The following is a 20,889-nucleotide window of genomic DNA, read 5'->3' on the forward strand; positions in this document are numbered from 1 at the left end:
TCTGCCCCCCACTTGCTAGTTGCTTTTTATATCTCCCCGAGCTTGTAACCCTGACAATGGTTCCAGCTATGTAAGATCCATGACGTTCAGGATATTTTTGGGATAAGTCGTTCACCCATCGGACCATTTTACCATACAGTACTACTGCTTTATTACCCCAGCATTACGTTGTATTTGCGTCGTTCAGCAGAAGCACCGCGGCATCTTCCTGCTTATACTTTCGTTGTATTCACAGTGGACTTGTAATCAAGGATCTATCAGAATTTGGACATTGGTGGATCTTTCTGATATTGGTCTTTTGGCGCAAAGAAGCTTTTCCGATATCCTTCACCGTCTGAAGGAGAAGGCTCATGTTGTCACTGTGTGTAGCCACCAGAGCAGGTACTTGTCGCCTTGTTCCCTCCAGCAGATATCATTTCACTAATCATCTTGATCTTCGGCTTCAAGGCTTTCACATGGTGGCACTGGCTTGGGGCTGTCTACTGACAGCTTACTAACTCTACATAAATGGTCAGCCTGTGATATCGGACAGTTACTAGCAGAGAATCTATCGTATCAAGTCGCTAACTTTCAGTATGAATCCGGTCCTCGTTGCGAGTTTACTCACGAATCTGACACACCCCTCCATCTTTTTAGGTTTCTGGTCTTACTTCTAGTTTGACGCTCCTTCTGACTGAGTCGTGGTGTACCTATGAGGATCATGTAGAGTATAGACAAGGATATGGGGACACGGGGATCACAGCACGTCAATTTGCGTTTTGCTTTGAATTTCCCTCGTTCACGAGTTGCAGCTTCGTGTCATGGAAATGCACCATTTCCTTTGAGGAAATGAGATTAACAGGGACAAGCAGCCAGTCTTGCCGCTTCGAACGTATCACCGTGTTGGAGGAAGGCGGCCCCTGCACATGTTTCTGTACTGCACCCTTATGTGGCTGGCCATATGCAGAAGATGGCTCGAATGAATTATGCTAGTAGTTCAATATTTGAGATCTATCACGTACATTGAACAACTTGAAGTATCGCGGTCTGCCCTGACGAACCTGTGCAACCTACTAGGATGGAAGCCCGCTCTCGTGGTGGAAGGACTCCCCCATCCCTGCTAGTACACTAAGGAATGCCGCCCTCCCGTGATCGCTGAGCGCTGAGATAACTACATTCTTGCCGAAATGATGGCGAATGGTTTTCTCATATATACAAGAACCCTGGCGCCGCAATACGATTTCTACTTCAAGCGGCTGCAGTGATTCGCTCGTCTAGTTATGCTATGTTTATCATTGCTACTTCTACTTCTACCTCGACCCTATCGGGTTAATTTCTCGTTTCCGCAGTGATTGTGTTGAACTCCTTCAAAGCATCACACCCTGACAATCAAATGCTCTCCCACACCCATCCATGCTGACGCTGACTTCATTTGCTGATTTGAGTCGCAATGCAACACCTGCCCGAAGCCTGGGTTTGCGTGAATATTAGCAGTACTCCCGGATTTGATAATCTACATGGCAGATCCTTACATTCTGCCATGCGAGGCATGTTTCTGCTTTCACAGTGACGCAGTACGACCGCTGGCGCTGACACGCGAGTTACTATTACTAGTGATTAATTGATTGGCCGAGTTGATCAATGTGAATCAGGAAAGCGTCGCTTCTAGCTCTTTGCATGGTGGAGTTGACGTGGAATTTTCGTTCAATCAGGAAATGTCCATAGATAAAACGTGTAACGACACCAAAAGGAGGGTGCAGGTCGGTCCACGGCGCAGCCTAATGCTGTCAGTGTGACATAGACAGGCTTGTAGATTGTACAATTAAAAGTATATATACGCACGATGAACCCAACAAAAACACACCTATATCCCGTACCATAGAGCCCCCTGCTCTGACTTCCGGCTTTGATCGTTTCAACGACGTTCGAAAAGATCTAGATAGGCGTTATGTGGATGGAAAAGCTCAGACTGCTTCACCGAGCACATCGTGAACATCCCAGTCTATTGATTCCTCGGCAAGATGGGATGATCGTCCCGACACGCCACGTACATGACAAGCGCAAATTTGCCTATACTAATATTATTATGCACCTGTAAAATGAACATTCGTGAGTACGTGCGCACATTATCGAGATGGCTGTCAAACATACATAGTATATATATACCATACGAGTACCAACTTTGGCTTGTGACTTCCCACCCATTTCGACAACGACTCTTTAGAGGGAGGATTCCGTGTATCCGGAGATGTACTGCAAATGAATTACCATACCCACCACGAGCTGCGAGCACCTCGATCCAATTCTGAATTACGTGGCGAGGCAGTGGTTGTGATTGTCCAGGCGCTACAACACGATAGCAAGCGGTTCGCCTGTAGATTATATCATCATAAGTTAAGTTACTGTACGTGCGCTGTGACATGGAAATCAAAGAGTAAAAAAAATAAAAGTTGAAAACACACCTATAGCAGCTATTGGCTACAGCTCGCTCGTATTTTCCATGCAATTCGCCAGCTTACACTTGCACCGTTTTTAAATCCTCCAATATACCTTGGATATCAAACACAATGTAAGCGGGGAAGGTACTCGAGAGTCGGCGAGACGGTCGAATCGGGTCCATGGTTTTTGCTAATGGTGCCCAGGCCCCTGGCAGGACAGGCGTCACTCTTTCCCGCGGTGTGATCGTGACCACTGACCGGTCGACCTGCCTTTCAATGATGCATCGATGAACGTCAAAACGTTAACGTTTGAACTCGACCCATTCCTATACTCCGAATCAGTACATACTACAGACATTTGTCGGCGCTCAATTGTTATCGCTTGGTAATCGTCCGCAAGGTTTGTCACGGTCTGATAGAAGTGGTTATATATTATAGCCAAGACGCACCTTCTGCACCAAAACCTCGTCTGACCATCAAGATTAATCCTCATCGACATCCCTCAGGAGCACGCCTTAGCTCACTTCAAGTCAAGAGTAGTGTCGTTTCTAATAGGAATTCTGAAAAATGGTCTAATGCAGTTCCGAAAGCTGCAATCAATGTGTACTGTCTTATTTCAACGTTATTCTATCACCGCGGGTGATTCCATTTCCGATAGTTTCATTTGAATGTGTCGGCCGCGGTTTGAATGATGCTCCCGAGGTAAATTGATTCTGCAATACGTGCAGTAGTGGCCTCATGTGCATTTTTTCCCCAGCGGGGGTACCTCTTGATTCAGCACATAAAAGCCAGCCGTCTTTCTACCATTTCCTCCTGAATTATCTGATCGAGTCACAAACAATGCATTTCTCCTCTGCAATCGCCCTTGCCGTCGTTGCTGTGGCTTTGGCATCATCAATCTGTGCCATGCCCGTTGATGCTGGCCAATTTTGTCCCCTAACTTGCGAGCGTGATTCAGCATGCTGCCCTTGGCAGGCGTGCGTGAGTATCAGTATTTTTCCTAGATTTGATGACATGACTCACCTGCATGGCAGGTTCACGATCAATACTGCTTATCATAAGGATATGATATCCTCTATGCGCCAACCAAGACGCAAGTCATCCTCGTGAAAGCTCTTCCGAGACATGCGGATATATCCCTCTACGTCAAAGTTGTTTTTTCCTTTATACTCAGAGTTTACATTTCTCTTATCTCTCTGTCATATCTCTATCATTCTCCCTTCGAACTTGGAAAATGCCGAAGACACGATTGTAACACTGTAGTTGTGATTACTTGTCAGGAAGTTGTTACCAAGATGCTGTGTATTGCAAAACCCACCGGCCATGGTAAAGTTGATGAGAACCAGCGGTAATGCACTGCCCTGCCCTGGTCATGGTTACCAATGTGGCAGGCTCAGCGAGGACCTGTAGGATACAGCGAGCTTCAGTAATACATCATTTTATTCTAATATCGAATTTAATATAATATATGTGTGGTGCATGACTGCTGGCTCAGATGAATTTTAAATGTTTGGATGAGGTCGGAGGGGCGGATATTCTGGGATCGAGATGTCCTTGTTTCAATCATGATGTAGTATAGGGGTACCAGGAACAACTTACATTCATCAGTGGAGGATCCACATCAAATTGCCAAAAGACCTTGCTTCGCAGTCTGCTGGCATTGCAGATATTATGTGGCCGAATGTGGCACAGCCACGCAAGAAGATTGCAACTTCGTATATTATTATTTCACAAGTTAGGACTGTTTTGGGCGTTGCTTTGCTTCAGAAGATATTCAAAGCTTGGATAATCGCTTGACGCAAGGCCAGTAACGGAATTCCAGTGGATAAGTTCTTCCTAAAACCATAATGAACGTTATTCAGTATATAAAGGTAAGGTATCCTCCTCTTAACCCTTCATATTTATTTGATCCCATACCATCTCAGACACAATGCGTTCCTCCTCTGCAATTGTCTTCGCCGTTGCCGCTGTTTTGACATCATCAATCTCTGCCACGCCCATTAATGCGGGTACCGATCAATGTCCTTCGTCTTGCACGAGAGACGACCAATGCTGGGAATGTTTTTTCGGGGTTTGCGTGAGTATCAATAGTTTTCCTAGATTCGATACACGACTCACCTGCATGGAAGAACCAATTTCACTGCAAAGTGAGTCATATTTCTTCTGTCACATCGATGCAGTATGGGACGTGCAAATTACTAGTGATTGGTCAAGTTAATCAACGTGCATCAAGTCCAATTATAGAGTTGGCGTACGTGGTTTTGGTTCAACTAGGAATTCATGTCTGTAGATATATAAGACGTGTTGCTTGAAGGATGCAAAAGTAATACCATCAAGGAAGTCGTTGATCTGTTCACGGCGCGGCCTTGTAATGTCAGTAACTTTTGCCCCTGCTGAATATTGAATCACCGAAGACGGGCCTGTACTACGATTATAATATATATGCGCACGATGGACCTTATTAAAACACACCTAGGTCCCGAACCGTACAGTTCCCAACTCCAACTTTCGACATTGATCGTTTCAACGACGTCCGACAAGATCTAGATACGCACTATGTGGACCGAAAAGCTCAGGCTGCGTCACATGATTTGATAATCGTCCCAGAGGCGAAGTATATGACAAGCGCAGGATCGCCTATAATGATGGTATGCACCTGTAGAATGTATCATAAGTGAAGGTTCATTGGTTCGTTTCGTCTCGGAAGACTCGTGGACGGTCGTATCATGTGTGACAAGAATCTTGTTTGCAATCCCAAGAAGGTTGTTCTGAGAAAGCAAAAGCAGCTAACAAATTGTGCCCGCACTCCTTGCACCAGTCATTCATGATAATGTCTCATAGAATCTGCATCATTGTTGCAAGAAGGGTGTGGTAGTCCGGATGTTCACATCCAAGTCGCGTTTGCTCAAGTAGAGTAAAAAAGATGAGAGACCAGCAAAAATAGATCCTGGATGAACATGGAGTACCCAGACAAGGTTAAGACAGAGGTTAAATACATCTTGGACCCGTAACATTTTCGCACCTCGAATGCGAACATTGGTAGACTGGTCATTGAAGCTAAGAATGGCTCAATCTGATAATTCACGAGGTTGGGCCATCTGTAGTTAATTTGTGTGGACATGGTGGATGACTGCGGCAATGTTCCAGGTAATGGAACTTTCGTCAATAGTTGAGGTGCGGGAATTGTCTGATCCGATAGCCTTGAAGCTTGAGGCATTTAGCGACGTTTGCCATATCGTGGTCCGCAAAGTTCCAGCAGAGAATTAGAAGGCAATCATGTGCACAAGTGTACTAGCTAAGGCATACTTACACTTTGTCTTATGTAATTGGGTGTACTTATATTGATTACTCTATTACGTAACGAGGAACGAGCGGAGGAATAGAGTGTAGTCTTTGCGCAAGCGACGGATGCAGTACGAACTCTTCCTTTCGTACTGCGACGTCCTCGTGTTTTCAGCCCAGTCGTCCTCGACGACTTCGTATCTCATCCTTCTCTTTTCTTTTATCATCAGCTATTGATTTCTACTTTCACTTAGGTCGTCGTATTTACAGATAAACTAATCCAAGCAACATTCCAACTTGCACCGGTCTCACATGAATCGCATACTGGCCGACCCGGCGCTCGAAGTGCAGCCGAACTTCGAGTTCCCAGCATACGCGGCTTGGCTCAATGCTATCATCACAGGAGGACCTACCAGAGAGGCGGCCCTTGAGAAAATGGCAGAGAGTTGGAGACTGGAGCACCAAGAACGTATTGTTCTATGGCAGCAGCAATCTGACGAAGATCTTCGAGTTCAGCGAGAACAAGAAGAACAAGAACGCACCGCAAAGGAAATCGAAGCGGCCGAAGAACAACGGGAAGCAGAGAAGAAGAAGCCAAAAATCAACGACTTCGATGCTGAAGCCGTCGTGGCAGATGTTCTCATTCCTCGCCCTTCGCAGTATGCGCTGCAGAAGATCAAGAGCATGGAGTATGTTGAGCTGTGGTACTTTAGTCCAGAAGGGTGCCGGGAAGCGTTAGACAGTTGTAGATCCACGGCTGAGGATTCCTTTGGCCTGGCAAAGGTTGATGGGTACGTCGCGTTCAAGCCGATGGCATCATTCAAGGCATCGCAGAAAGCATTACAAGACCATGACCTTTCTTGGCATCAATTCGACATGGCAAAGACGAGCTTCCTTATCCATATTGACAAATGCGGCTGGCCAGACAAGCACCAGCAAGCCTTAGCGCTTTTCTTCACTCTCATTACCAACCACGAGCATCAAATGCGCACTCGCGGCGAGAAGACCTTACTTCGTTATGCAGGGTTCGTCAGACGGGAATGGCATGACCGTCTGTCTCAGAACCAAGGCTTCAACATCGGGATTTTCAACAGCGCTCTATACAACACCCTCTCGGATGACGTCTGGGAAGCAGAACGTGATGAGAGCATTAAATTGGTATATCCTCCTGCAAAGTCATCATTCCGTGACTAACAGATTTATGCATTCGTTTCTTCCATGCTCCCATCTACGTGTACCCATCACCACGCTTGCTTCCTTCTTCCACGCTGCCGTCCATTACGCTATCCTTTGGGATCTTCTTGCTCCTGGCTTCTCCGCCGTCAACAAACCTGCTTATCACGCTGCTCGCTTCCACTGCTGCTGCCCTCTCTCGCACATCTCGCTACCCGATTTCAACATTCACCAGCTGCAGAATTCCATTGCTGCACCGAACGCTCATGCTCGGTCCTATGGTTGTGAAGCAAACTCAAACAGAGGAAAAGAGCCTTCTCCTCCTACCTCAGACAATCGCTACCACCCATATCGCACACCTGCGACCGGCCAGCCCAGCAAGAAGTCATCGAATAACCAGCAGTCTTTTCCGTCGAGCACAGGTCAGTCCGGACCAGCTGCCTGTGCTCTATGCCTTGGTCGATTCCGTCACAACATTCACAAATGCACGTCCGAATTCCTTTGGGACAAGCGAACCAAAGCTCGCTGCTGTCGCAACGCCGAAGGTCACATCACCAATCCCAAAGGGCGCAAACTATGCTACGATTGGCAAAGGCCCAGGGGTTGCTCAAGCAGCTCCCAATCTCACGTTCACGAGTGTTCAGGATGCGGTGCCAAGGATCACGGCGCTCAAGATTGCCCTCAGGGAGAGAAAGTCCAAGGCACTCACACCATATAACCCAGAGGCATGGCTCTGGTATCTTAAGTCCACGAACCTCCTGCATAAATACGCGCACATCCCCAACGGCTTACGGTTTGGTTTCATGGGGAGCGTCCCTCCCATTTCTATCACTTACACTCCTTCTAATAGTCCTTCTCTCATTGAACATCATTCTGCTTTTGCAACCATACTCCATCGTGAATTTTCCACCGGTCGATACATCGGCCCGCTATCAAAATCAGAAACCGAAATTCTTATTGGACCGTTTCAATCAGCACCGCTATCTATGGTTCCGAAACCGGGTAAGCCAGGCAGATTCCGCGTGGTCCAAAATCTATCATTCCCCTTACACCCATCCCCAACTATATCATCTATTAATTCATCTATTGACTCTGATCTATATCCATGCACGTGGGGTACCGCTGCCACCATTTGCCTTCTGGTGTGGTCCCTTCCTCCAGGTTCCCAAGCCGCAGTTCGTGACGTCGCTGAAGCTTACCGCACGATCCCACTCCATCCATCCCAATGGCCGGGACTGGTCGTCAGAACGGGACTCGACGACTTCGCCATTGATTCTAGTTTTTGCTTCGGCTTCACCGCCTCCGCCGGGACTTATGGTGAGGTGGCAGACGCAGGGGCGGACATTTTTCGTTCTCAGGGTGTTGGCCCAATTTCAAAGTGGGTCGACGATCATTTGTTCATACGCATTCTCCGTAAGCATCTCAACAGCTACAACAACCTTCGCGAGGCTCGTGCATCCATCATCGCGAGAAACGGAGGGTTACTGGTGGATGGGGGCAGAAAATGGTACAAAGGATCCGTCATGCCAGATGGACGAGTGGAGGAATTTGACGAAGACTTATCCTTTCCGGTACTGGACTTGTCGTCCTCCTTGCCTCGTTCTCCTGAGGATGCCTTATTCACTTACTCTTTCGAAGACATCGACCGTCTATCCAAGCTGCTGGGCATCCCATGGGAGCTCGCAAAGGACATTCTCTTCTCACCATGTGCACCATTCATTGGTTTCCTCTGGGACCTTTCGGCGCGCACCATATCAATTCCGGACAAGAAGAAAGAAAAATATCTGGCTGCCATCCTCAAATGGGAGGCACAACGAACGCACACCCTGCAAGAGGTCCAGCAACTATACGGCAAGTTACTGCACGCCTCCTTGGTACTACCAGCGGGACGAGCGTACCTCGTATCGCTGGATGTTATGACTGAGATGAGTCGAGCTATCTCTGTCTGAGTAGACAATCGGCAGAATGCCAGATAGACGTGAGTCTGCTCTCGATTGAGAGATCAAGGGTTCTGGCTAAGGCGAGTGTTGCTGACTCCCTTAGAATAGTGGTTCTTAGACAGTAAGGTTGGAGACCTTACTGAAGGACAATGTTCCAGGTAAAACCCAGTAGATTAAAGTAGAGAATACAACTGTAGGTAGGTAGGTTTATATACCAGTGTTCAAGCGGAGCTTGTAAATGTGTTATCAAGATAGAAGCAAAGAAGAGGCGGACAGCCCGCTTGGCGAGATAAGAGTCAGGATAAGAGATAGGCATGATAAGAGATAAGCGTGGTACGGACGGCCCGTTTAAGAGGTAAAAGGAAAATGAGTATAGGGGCCTCTCTAAATGTTATTGTAACATTACCCCCCTGTTACGGTTGAAGTCTCCGACTTCAATTATTCTTCGGTGTCGCAGTATTCGTTCATGTAGTCGTAGTGGATGGGATCCGCGTCAGTGTTGTAGAACTCTGGTTCATTATACCTGGTGGCGTAATCCCGGTTTGCCCTTTCTATTTCTTCCTGAAGTTCCTCATCTTTCCTGGCCTCCCATGCCGCTAGTGCTTCATAGAAGCCTTCATCGGTATAAGCCAATGGGAATAGTTCTTTCTTCGCCGCGTAAGGGCAATAGATGGAAAGATGGCCGGGTTTCTGGGCCTGGCATACGCGGCAGTAGTATTCGGGGCAGTTCTTATGACGGTGCCCGAGTTTCTTGCAAACGCGACAGACGAAATTGTCTGTGGAGAACTGGGGTTGTTTTACAGTGATGACGTCGGGGGTTTCGGTGAGGTCAATGACTTCACGCTTCTTTCCCTTAGAAGCTCTAGTCTTCGACACTCCGTGCACGGTAGCTCCTCTACGGGTCTTTCGTTTGAAGACGACGGTGGGTTCGGGGATGGGGAGTGGTTCTTCAACTGGTGTCGGTTGAGCAGTAGGCTGAGTCTGCTCTCCAGCCGTAACTGCAGCAGGTATGTCACTGGGGGGAGCGCTAGTAGAAGGGCTTGGCGGGCGACCAACTTCGGTCTGGTTTCGTTCTTCAACAGTCCGTATAACTGACTTGCAGATAGTGCTAAAAGCAGAAGGAAGCAGCTGAATCTCAAGGCTGCGTATTTGTCTCTGGAGGTGCTGGCAGGCGAGTCTGAGGGCATCGTTTTCAATTTCTTTGAACCTAAGTTCAAGGGCGGCGGTGGCGCGTATGATGTGGATCTGGGATATGACGGGGGCGGCAGCGGACGCGGGTGCTTCAGCGAGCTGTTTCTCGAGCTCAACTGCGTGGGGAAGGGATAACAAAGTGGTCTCAACGATGGCGTCGTCGTCTAGGTTAAGGATGTTCTTTTTGTACGATGAGTTTCCGAGGGAGTGCGAGGATGATGACGATCCGGTAGGAGAAGGTGTCAATGGTGGAGTCATGTTACTTGGGATTTGTTTGTGGGAGAGAGAATGATTCGTTCAGTTCAACTTGTGTCTCTTCTTATACGTGCTTAAGAGTTCTTTCGAACTCCGCAAGTTTTCCTCGGGTATCCATTCGTTGCTTCCGGAGGAGTAGCCTATCCATGATACCAGATAGCGTCTTCGTTTACCCGTGCCTTTATGGCTAAGAATAGCTTCTACTTCGTATTCTTCTTCGCCATTGATAACGTCAGGTGGTGGTTCGGCGTAGTTCGGCCCGTGTATCTCTGTTTCGCGATAGGAGGATAGTTCAGAAGCGTGGAACGTGGGGTGGACCTTCCATTGTTCTGGGAGTTTCAGGGTGAACGTGATGGGAGATAAGACCGCGGTGATAAGGAATGGTCCGTATCTCTTGGGCGCAAGTTTCCTAGATGGTAATGATGTCAGGAGATTGGTGGCCGAGAGCCATACCTTATCTCCCGTCTTCCATGGTCGGTACTTTTCATGGCGAGACCTTTCTGCCATTCGCTGCATAGCGATGTTATGACAGGCGAGAGCTTCTTCTCGTATCTTTTGGAGGTTCCTAAGTCTTTCTTCTGCTGCCGGCATGTCTGATACTGATAAGATGTGTGGGATTCCTCGTGGTTCATAACCCATCATGAGGAAGAAGGGGGATGTGTTTCTGGCATCATGCTTCCGATGGTTATGGACGAATTCGGCGATAGGAAGATGATTGGACCATTCTAACGGATTGCTTCTGCAGTAGATCCGTAGGTAGGTTTCTAGTTCCTGGTTGAGTCGTTCTGTCTGTCCGTCTGTCTGAGGGTGGTAGGCGGTTGATGCGGCAATCTGATATCCGAGGAGCCGGGCAAGTTCTCGAGAGAATTTCGAAATGAACTGCGGTCCTCTATCTGAGATTACTTTTTCGTGGAGACCGAATCTTTTGAACACGTTTTTGAGAAATAGTTTGGCTACTCCTTCGGAGGTGATGTTTTTGTTGCATGGTGAAATAATTACCCCCTTCGTAAGCCCATGGTCTACCACGATCATGATAGAATCAAAACCGCCCGATACGGGTAGGTCGGTGATAAGGTCGACAGAGACTTGGGAGAAGGGGCGAGTGGCGACGGAGGGGATCGGGCGCAACGGCGGGGTAACCGGGTGTGTGTCAGCTTTCATCTGCTGACATAAAGCGCATCCGTTGACATATTTACGGATATAAGTTCCCATGGCTGGCCACCAGAAATCCCGTTTGACGAGTTCCTCCGTTTTGAATCGGCCGGGATGTCCCGCCGTGGGATGATCATGGTGTTTAGATAACACATCATGCCGTTGGGCTGCAGGCACGTAAGCTCTATTTTTATAAAAGAGGACGCCATTGGTGCACGTCCAGTCGGAGAGGGCGGATTTCATTGGGGGAAGGCACACGCCGTCCAATGCTTCTAGGGCTTTCTGGTACACGGGGTCTTCGGCGGAGTTGCGTGCAATACTTGCTGACAAATCATTGTCAATCAGTCGTACGAACATGGTATCAGGGAGGAGGACGCGATTTTCGTTATCATCTTTCCCGAGTGAATGGTCCGGGCGGCGAGACAGGGCATCGGGGGCGGCTAATTTGGTCCCTGCAACGTGATGCAATTCTAACTGGTAATTGGAAAGGATGAGCTGCCAACGTGCTTGTCGTCGTGTCAGCTTCTGGGCGGAGCGGAAATATAGGAGGTTCATATGATCCGTGAATACTATCACGGTGTGGGGGCTTCCTTCCAGATAGTGGCGCCATTCCGAGAGTGCTCGAATGACTGCCAGCAATTCTCTGTCAAAAATCTCATAGTTTCGTTCTGCGGGGTTGAGTGATTGGGATAGGTAACCGCATGGGTGGTACATCCCATTTTCATCAGTCTGCAGTAACACTGCTCCGGTTGCTGCTAACGACGCACCGGTAGCAATTGCGAACTGACGAGTTGGGTCCGGGTTTCTTAGTACTGGTTGCGATAAAAAGGCGTTTTTAAGGTGGTCAAAGGCGTTCTGGCATCTGTCAGTCCAGTCGAAGGGGTGGTCTTTCTTCGTGAGGTCGATAAGGGGTCGAGCGATATCTGAGTAATGAGCGATGAATGTCCGGTAGAAATTGCAGAATCCCAGGAAAGACCGCGTGTCTTTTAGATTTCCCGGGGTTGGCCAATGTTTAATCCCGTCTACTTTGGCAGGTTCCATCCCCACTTCTCCTGGTCGGATCATCATCCCAAGATACTCTACTTCCCGTGCGTCAAAGGTACATTTTTCTGGTTTAACGAATAGTTTTTCTTTTCGAAGGATGTCGAGGATTTCAATGGTTCGTGCTTGGTGCTGCTGAAGATCCTTCGAGAAGATTAGAAGATCGTCCATGTATATGACTAACCATCCTTGGTTTATCTGTTTCTGGCAAAGATTGGTCATGAACGCCTGAAAGGTTGCGGGAGAATTCGTTAATCCAAAAAACATAACCGTTGGCTCGAACAGCCCTTCTTGGGTGGTAAACACCGCTTTCCATCGATCTTCTGGGTGGATCCTTACGTTATTGTACCCTGATCTTATGTCGATCTTCGTGAAGTACTTGGCATCATAGAGTTGTTCAATGAGGGATTTTGGCAAGGGAAGGGGATATTGATTTCGTATGGTCCAGTCATTAAGATACCGATAATCTTGACAGGGACGCAGTTCTCCGCTTTTCTTTCCTACGAAAAAGAATCCGCTGGCTTGAGGTGACTTGGAGGGGACAATAAAACCTTTTCTGGTGTTTTCTTCGATAAACGTTTTGACAGCTTCTCGTTCTTTTCCTGATAACGGATAGACTTTTGACGTCTTGGGCACGAATCCTGGTTTGAGGTCGATATGATGATCTACCCCAGGTCTTTCCGGCGGGAGTTTGTTAAGACCATCCTTGGCAAAGACGTCTTGATACTGGTGGAGGAAGTGAGGGACGAGTTCTTCGAAAGTTTTCTTCTGTTTTTCTATTTCTCCTGCAACCGCGAATTCTTGGGCTTTATTACTTGTTTTTCCGTAGTTTTGTTCCCTTTTTGATGTCCCGTCTCGAACGAGTGGGGTATCGAAAGTTATATCTTCTATAATACGTATGGTGGATCCATCAGTGGCATATTCGACGAGTACTTCGTTACTGGCCAATTGATAGGCTAGTGGGTCAACGACTGGAGTTTTGAAGTTTTCTGACCAGACGTCTTCCTTTGTGTCATAGTTGGGTATTTCTTCATCAACTATTTCTTCCACAGAAGCGGTATAGGGGGAGGTGGTTTCTTTAGTTGCCACCTTCACCTGTATCGGCTTCCGTAGCTTGGAATTTGTCCAAGTTCGGGTCGTTTCTTTTCTGACTTCTTTCTCTTTTCTGAAAAGCGGCGGGAGCGATTTCTTACGTCGCTTTCTGTCGATGTTCTTTTCTATGGCAAGCGACCTCTTCGTTGGTGGGAGTGATACGGTTTTGGCTTCCCAATCGATCTGGGGTTTCAGCGCAGCAAGCCAGGGGAATCCTAGGAGGATTTTGTCCTGTTTGGCTAGCTTTGCCACATTGAATTTCCCGATCATAGTTCGTTGATCGATTTTGATCGTGAGTACGCAATAACGAGAGATAAGTCCTCCTTGAGCGTCTGATCCATCGGCGGTGATAACAGGGAAGGGTCGTGAGAGTTTGTGGGTTCTTATCTTGTGCCTTTTGCAAAAGGTATCGCTGATAAAGGTGCCGGATGCTCCGGAATCGATGACCATGGATGTTTCGACGGTTTGTACGCGTTTATCGGAAAAAATGGATGCAGGAATTCTTAATTCATTTTTTGTTCCGATAGAACGTATTAGTCGTACATGAGTGGGAGTTACTGACGTCGAGGCAGTGTCCCTTTCTAAAAATCCATCTCCACGAAGCGGCGTTCCACTTCAGTGAAGTCGCTGTCTTCTTCTTCTTCGACTTCTTTGGCTTTTTCTTTCATAGTCTTCCTTCGGATCGGTGCTTTCCTCTTTGGAGTTTCTTCTTCGTTCCTCTCCTTCTTTCTTCTGATGGGGGTCCTGGAGGAGGAAGCGCGACTTTCGACTTCGTCGTCGCTGCTACTTTCTTCCTCTTTGTTTCTTCGGATCTGTCCTCTTTCTCTGGGGTGGAAGGAGGTGTCGTTGGCACGGTGTCCTACTTGGTGACATTTGAAGCATCGTCCTTCTTTGAGGTGCTTCTTTAATTCTGCATCTGAGAGACGGCTTATGCGGTCGACTTCCATGTCATCGTCCCTCTTTGGAACGTAGTGTCTATTTCCGAAGTTCTTCTTCTTCTGTTGCTGGGGTCTTTCTTTCTTCTTGATGGCTTTCCATCTTTGGAAGGCGTTATCGAGATTAATGCAGGAATTGACGACGGTGTCGAAATTATCGAGAGTTTCGCCTGTCCGATGCAGGTTGTCCTGAAGCCCGTAGTCTAGGCCTTGTCGAAAGAATTCGATGAGGGGGGCTTGTTCGGTCATTCCTGCTCGGTGTGTGAGGAGTTTGTAATTGGAGATATAGGTGTGGAGATCTCCTTTCATCTCTAATCCTCGTATCTTCATCATGGCAGTTCCGGCGGGGTCCATGGGTTTAAAGGCTTCATCGAAGTCCTTTTTGAATTTGACCCAGGTTCCGTAGCCGATCATTTGTCCAGAGGTGTCTTTCCTCTTTGGGTCTAGGGCTGCTTCCATGAAGTCTTCTGCCCAAGCTGCTGCATTTCCTTTCGTCATGTAGGATAACACAAGGATGATTTTCTTCTTATCATCGACGTAGACTTTGTCGTTAATGTCGAGGTATGCGTGACATTTCATCATGAATCTCTTTGATTCTTCTCTATCTCCATCGAATTCGGGAGGGGAACCGATCTTTAGTTCTATTTCTTTGTTCTGGGTCGTCATGGTGTTCAAAGGAGGAATGGTTGGTAGAGCTCCTAAGTTCAAGGCTCCGATCAAAGGAGTTAACGAAGTCGTGGTGTCGGTTTCGTTGCAGATGGCAACGGTTCAGGTGATAAAGACTTTAATCTTTTGTTACGACTGAGATGAGTCGAGCTATCTCTGTCTGAGTAGACAATCGGCAGAATGCCAGATAGACGTGAGTCTGCTCTCGATTGAGAGATCAAGGGTTCTGGCTAAGGCGAGTGTTGCTGACTCCCTTAGAATAGTGGTTCTTAGACAGTAAGGTTGGAGACCTTACTGAAGGACAATGTTCCAGGTAAAACCCAGTAGATTAAAGTAGAGAATACAACTGTAGGTAGGTAGGTTTATATACCAGTGTTCAAGCGGAGCTTGTAAATGTGTTATCAAGATAGAAGCAAAGAAGAGGCGGACAGCCCGCTTGGCGAGATAAGAGTCAGGATAAGAGATAGGCATGATAAGAGATAAGCGTGGTACGGACGGCCCGTTTAAGAGGTAAAAGGAAAATGAGTATAGGGGCCTCTCTAAATGTTATTGTAACACTGGAGGCCATGCTGCCTACCTTCCGTGATCGTCCGCACATGCCACGTACCCCTCCCAAAACCACCAGCGATGACCTCCACTGGTGGAAAGCCAACTTCGCTCAGCCAACCATATCCCGCGCCATCCCAGGACCAGTCGAGGTCATCGACCCCTCAGCTTACTCGGACGCTAGCTCAGGCACTGGCATCGCGATATGGATCAACGGCCGTTGGCGGGCATGGCGTCTCCTCCCTGGCTGGAAGGCCAATGGCAGGGACATCGGTTGGGCTGAGGCCGTCGGGATGGAGTTTCTCGTCATCACAATCCTTACTCAATGCGCAGAAGGTAGCTGCGTCAAAGTATTCAGCGACAATCGTGGTGTCGTCGAAGGCTGGTGGAAGGGCCGGAGCCGGAACAAAGCCACAAACGACGTCTTCAAATGGATCCACGAGCGCATCGCAGATACACGGTGCACCATCCTCACTCGTTACATCCCCAGCAAGCACAACCCTGCCGATGGCCCTTCTAGAGGTGTCTACCCGCCCCTTAACCTCCTTCTCCCTCCCATCCAGATCCCATCTGCGCTTGAACACTTCATCGCCAACTTCGATGACCCCACACTCCCTTCTGAACGCAGCCCTCGTGGCGCAAAGGTCGAAACGTACTTACCTCCAGCTTCATGCAGTCCCATGCATCACCGATCAGCCAGACTCAACGACGAGTTCAGGTGCCAAGGCGAAGAGCTTCTCAAAGCGGCGCAAACTTAGTAAGCATGTTTCGTTCATTGTGCATCACAGCGCCTGAAGGGGTGATCCCTTCGCAGCCTATGCTAATGCTCCCACCCTTAACACCTCTGTCCTGCGTCCGCACTGCCCAGCCAAAGATCGGCTCCATCTCTGGCTTCCCTCGAACCCTCGATCAACGACAACATCCCTTCCCCATGCAGACGCCCAGCAGATACAGAATGTAATGATACACGCTTGGGCGCGCAGCACGCAAGAGACATATGGCAGCGGCATCCTCGCATACCACATCTACTGCGACTCCAAGTCAATCACAGAAGACTTGAGAGCCCCTGCATCATCTGAGTTAGTTTCCGCGTTCATCTCTGACTTAGCAGGCTGTTATTCAGGCAAGACGATCACCGGTTATATTCACGGAGTGCGGGCATGGCATATTTTGCATGGGGTAAAGTGGTTGCTCGAAGAAGACCAGATTGACGCGCTGTTAAAAGCAGCAAAGAATCTTACTCCCGCGTCGTCGAAACGACACCTGTTCATGGCAGGGTGATACTTAACCATGTCTAACTATACACAGTACATTTTGTAAGTTTGTCTCGGAGTCACCAACATGAAGCTTCATGAAGCTTAACAGGCACGATGCCTCACTGGTTCTAAAGATCGGGATCTCTCTTGTGATCTCGATGCTACTGGAAATGTTTTTCTCAGGCTTCCAAGAATAGCGCTACCACCGGAAAAATTACCAAATTGGGATATTCCAATAATCTCACTATTCCCACATACCTCCCTGGCTCTACTGCTGCACCAGAGCTTTCCCCTTGCTCACTCATGTATATAAGTAGTAGAATGGCATGTACATACATAAAATGATACAATAGACCGCTTTTTTCATTGTCTGAGAGCTTGTACAGCAGTCTACAGTACTGACTACAATATGTGCATCCCAGGACTAAAACATATTCGCTTTTTTGCCCCTTTAGCAGGGAAGCAATTCTGACTGTATATATCATATATTAGAGTGTTAATGAATATATTACACCGCTTGTTTGAGCCTCTGTAGTGTCCTACATCAGTAGATATGTTAAATTCATGAATACCTCTCAAAAAACATAAACCAGTTCGCATTTTTTAGTGTTTAGGTATATAGACTGGTGAATATTATTTCTAACATCTCTTTACTAGTATATACATCATATCAAGAGTATATGTCAGCAGGATCAGTCCCTAGGGTCATATGTATTGTCATCTTCCTGGTGGTTCACTCCCTGAGAAAATTTTTCCTGCAGCTCCGGCCCTCTAGGATGGTAGGTAGTCTTTTACTATGAACATATGGAATATATTTATCACATAGGTATACCAGAACAATACCAGGATCCTTGTCTACAATCCAAAGTCACTTTTTGCCTACAATGTACCATATTTTCGCATTTTTGAGGTTTTTCACTACATTCTCACTACATAGACTATACCAGCTGTTCATATATCACTTATAGTACATATATGAAGCCTTCCCAAGGCCATGATCAGGCAGAAATATGACATAGTAATGATATCAATGATATAGGGGCAAATCCCACAATCATGCAAATGTTATATTTCAACCCTGTCTAGGGCGAAGATTTCATTAAAAATGTATAGAATACATTGTAAACTACTTAAATATACTATACTAATATATGTTGTGAAGGTAAAGGTGATGTGGAAGTGTTGTGGTCTCAATTTGTTGCATTATTATGGTCAGACCACCCTTGCATAGACTGTTGGTGCATAGTACTTTTTCGATGTTTGGACTTTTTGACTTTCCCACGACCTATTTCTTATCTATTGGATTCCCCTGCTGTCAATTATTCATGGATCCTTCTGGTAGTCGAGGACTGTATTACTTGGTATATATAGTGTACTCCAAGATAGTCTGATCATAATATTTTACTATATTCATGTCTGGGAATTCTTATCAGTGAGAATAGGAGATATGTGCTTGATATCATTACTCTGACATATTTCTGCCTGATCATGGCCTTTGGAAGGCTTCATATATGTACTATAAGTGATATATGAACAGCTGGTATAGTCTATGTAGTGAGAATGTAGTGAAAAACCTCAAAAATGCGAAAATATGGTACATTGTAGGCAAAAAGTGACTTTGGATTGTAGACAAGGATCCTGGTATTGTTCTGGTATACCTATGTGATAAATATATTCCATATGTTCATAGTAAAAGACTACCTACCATCCTAGAGGGCCGGAGCTGCAGGAAAAATTTTCTCAGGGAGTGAACCACCAGGAAGATGACAATACATATGACCCTAGGGACTGATCCTGCTGACATATACTCTTGATATGATGTATATACTAGTAAAGAGATGTTAGAAATAATATTCACCAGTCTATATACCTAAACACTAAAAAATGCGAACTGGTTTATGTTTTTTGAGAGGTATTCATGAATTTAACATATCTACTGATGTAGGACACTACAGAGGCTCAAACAAGCGGTGTAATATATTCATTAACACTCTAATATATGATATATACAGTCAGAATTGCTTCCCTGCTAAAGGGGCAAAAAAGCGAATATGTTTTAGTCCTGGGATGCACATATTGTAGTCAGTACTGTAGACTGCTGTACAAGCTCTCAGACAATGAAAAAAGCGGTCTATTGTATCATTTTATGTATGTACATGCCATTCTACTACTTATATACATGAGTGAGCAAGGGGAAAGCTCTGGTGCAGCAGTAGAGCCAGGGAGGTATGTGGGAATAGTGAGATTATTGGAATATCCCAATTTGGTAATTTTTCCGGTGGTAGCGCTATTCTTGGAAGCCTGAGAATCACCAAAGGAATCAGAAGCCGTTAAGCTTAATTGTAGGGGATTGATAGTTTACAAACAAACTTACAAAACCATACTGTTTCTAGTCAGTGAGTATTATGCTTAATTTTAACAGTATAGCCTGGAAACGAAGGAAGCGGCAACCTTACACGGTCGACTTCATAACCAATCTTTTGCAGAAGTTGAATCCGAATGATCCCATTGACGCGGCCGTGAGCAGCTGCTTAACTACGGCCTTTTATTCCATTGCTAGGGCCAGAGAGTTCACTATTCCCAACCTAACTTCATTCGACCCCGCAGCCCACGTGAAACGCAGTGACATCCGTCACGAGAAAGACCGCAATGGCCTGGATACCACAGTTTTTCACCTTCCTCGCACAAAGACGTCACACAACGGTGAGGACGTCTTCTGGGCAAAGCAGCAAGGCCCCACAGACCCAGAAGCGGCACTGGAGAATCACTTTCGCGTCAACGATCCTCCGCATCAAGGCGCCCTTTTCTCCTACAGATGCAAGAACGCTCACCGGCCTCTAACGAAGGCAAAATTCATATCGCGTCTCACTCAGGCAGCCAAAGACGCCGGTTTGAACCCTTTGCAGGGCCATGCTATTAGGATTGGAGCCACACTTGAATACCTCCTTCGAAATGTTCCGTTTGATGTCGTCAAAACGATGGGGCGTTGGGCTAGTGACGCATTTCAACTCTATCTGCGCAACCATGCCCAAATTCTCGCACCTTACCTACAAGACAACCCAGCCATCCAGAATGAATATTTGCGTCTTTCAATGCCGCGTGTACGTTGAACAAACGCGTAAGTCCTCGTCCACCTCCTACTGTCATGGGAATCCGCGGTTCGCTCGATGCGTCGTCGGACTCCTGATTAGTCTGGGAGTCGCAGCTCACCTCTCTTTCACAGGGTCAGCAGATCGGGACCGGAAGGCGCTGCGCGCCTTCACCCAAATAGCTCAGAAACATCCCTACAGTCGGGCCTTAGTCTTTTGTGCATCGTAGTAGCAGCAATGATTATCGTGACCTTATCCATCTACTCGCATCTCAGTGACTCGCAAAGAATTTGATTTTACCAAAATTATCTATCAAAAACATTCTAGATTTCGTGATCAGTGAGGCTGATGAGCAGCCTGAAATGTTGGATGGTGATGAAGAATATCGAAACGGGTAGAGAAATCTCAAGAATGGGGACAGAAGCAACCGCACCTGATCCGTCAGGATAAGTTGAAGCGAACCGTAGGCGACTACTGGAACCCTTCAGGTCATTATCCGGATCCGAATGGAGGCTAGGCTGAAACTTTGATAATTTTATGTAAACCGTGTTATCACACAGCCCCAGGCCTCGTCTTCGCCAATACTTTTATGCAGGCCGGACCCATTACAAGTCGGACCGAATTGGTAAGGCTTCCAAGGGGTGTTACTTACAGAAAGATCAACGATTCAAATCGCTGTGGAGTCGACGGCGTGGTAGTTGGGATAAGTTATTGTGCATAGGACGGCTGTCATCGTGAGACTAGATGGAATGGTTGGGGCAATTCTTGAAGACGTACGTGGGATACGAAAATGATCCTGGTGACAATTTATCGATTGATATCGTGAGAATTCGTCGTATAATAGGGGAAGTCCC

General features: G+C 47.0%; 3 protein-coding genes across 3 annotated transcripts; 2 read left to right on the forward strand and 1 right to left on the reverse strand.

Annotated features, from left to right (window-relative positions):
* Nucleotides 1–746: 746 nt before the first annotated feature.
* On the reverse strand, nt 747–3,433 carry HD556DRAFT_1309130 (uncharacterized protein; the record flags this gene model as incomplete). The annotated part of the gene is made up of 14 exons (XM_041300234.1): nt 747–968; nt 1,002–1,040; nt 1,361–1,449; nt 1,512–1,589; nt 1,844–1,914; nt 2,031–2,071; nt 2,105–2,117; nt 2,146–2,232; nt 2,253–2,351; nt 2,499–2,683; nt 2,767–2,829; nt 2,867–2,886; nt 3,052–3,130; nt 3,257–3,433. 14 exons carry the CDS (start codon nt 3,431–3,433, stop codon nt 747–749), a joined length of 1,263 nt encoding a protein of 420 aa, XP_041159146.1.
* Nucleotides 3,434–6,011: 2,578 nt separating this feature from the next.
* Nucleotides 6,012–6,893, forward strand: HD556DRAFT_1309132 (uncharacterized protein; the record flags this gene model as incomplete). Its single annotated transcript, XM_041300235.1, has 1 exon — nt 6,012–6,893. One exon carries the CDS (start codon nt 6,012–6,014, stop codon nt 6,891–6,893), a length of 882 nt encoding a protein of 293 aa, XP_041159147.1.
* A 12,043-nt stretch (nt 6,894–18,936) lies between these two features.
* On the forward strand, nt 18,937–19,377 carry HD556DRAFT_1378679 (uncharacterized protein). Its single transcript, XM_041303159.1, has 2 exons — nt 18,937–19,247; nt 19,321–19,377. The coding sequence occupies exons 1-2, from the start codon at nt 18,946–18,948 to the stop codon at nt 19,337–19,339; spliced, it is 321 nt and encodes a 106-aa protein (XP_041159148.1). The 5' UTR covers nt 18,937–18,945; the 3' UTR covers nt 19,340–19,377.
* Nucleotides 19,378–20,889: the final 1,512 nt, after the last annotated feature.

This window comes from Suillus plorans (genome assembly GCF_016647745.1).
Source record: "Suillus plorans strain S12 chromosome Unknown HD556scaffold_35, whole genome shotgun sequence".
NCBI classification, from domain to species: Eukaryota; Fungi; Basidiomycota; class Agaricomycetes; order Boletales; family Suillaceae; genus Suillus; species Suillus plorans.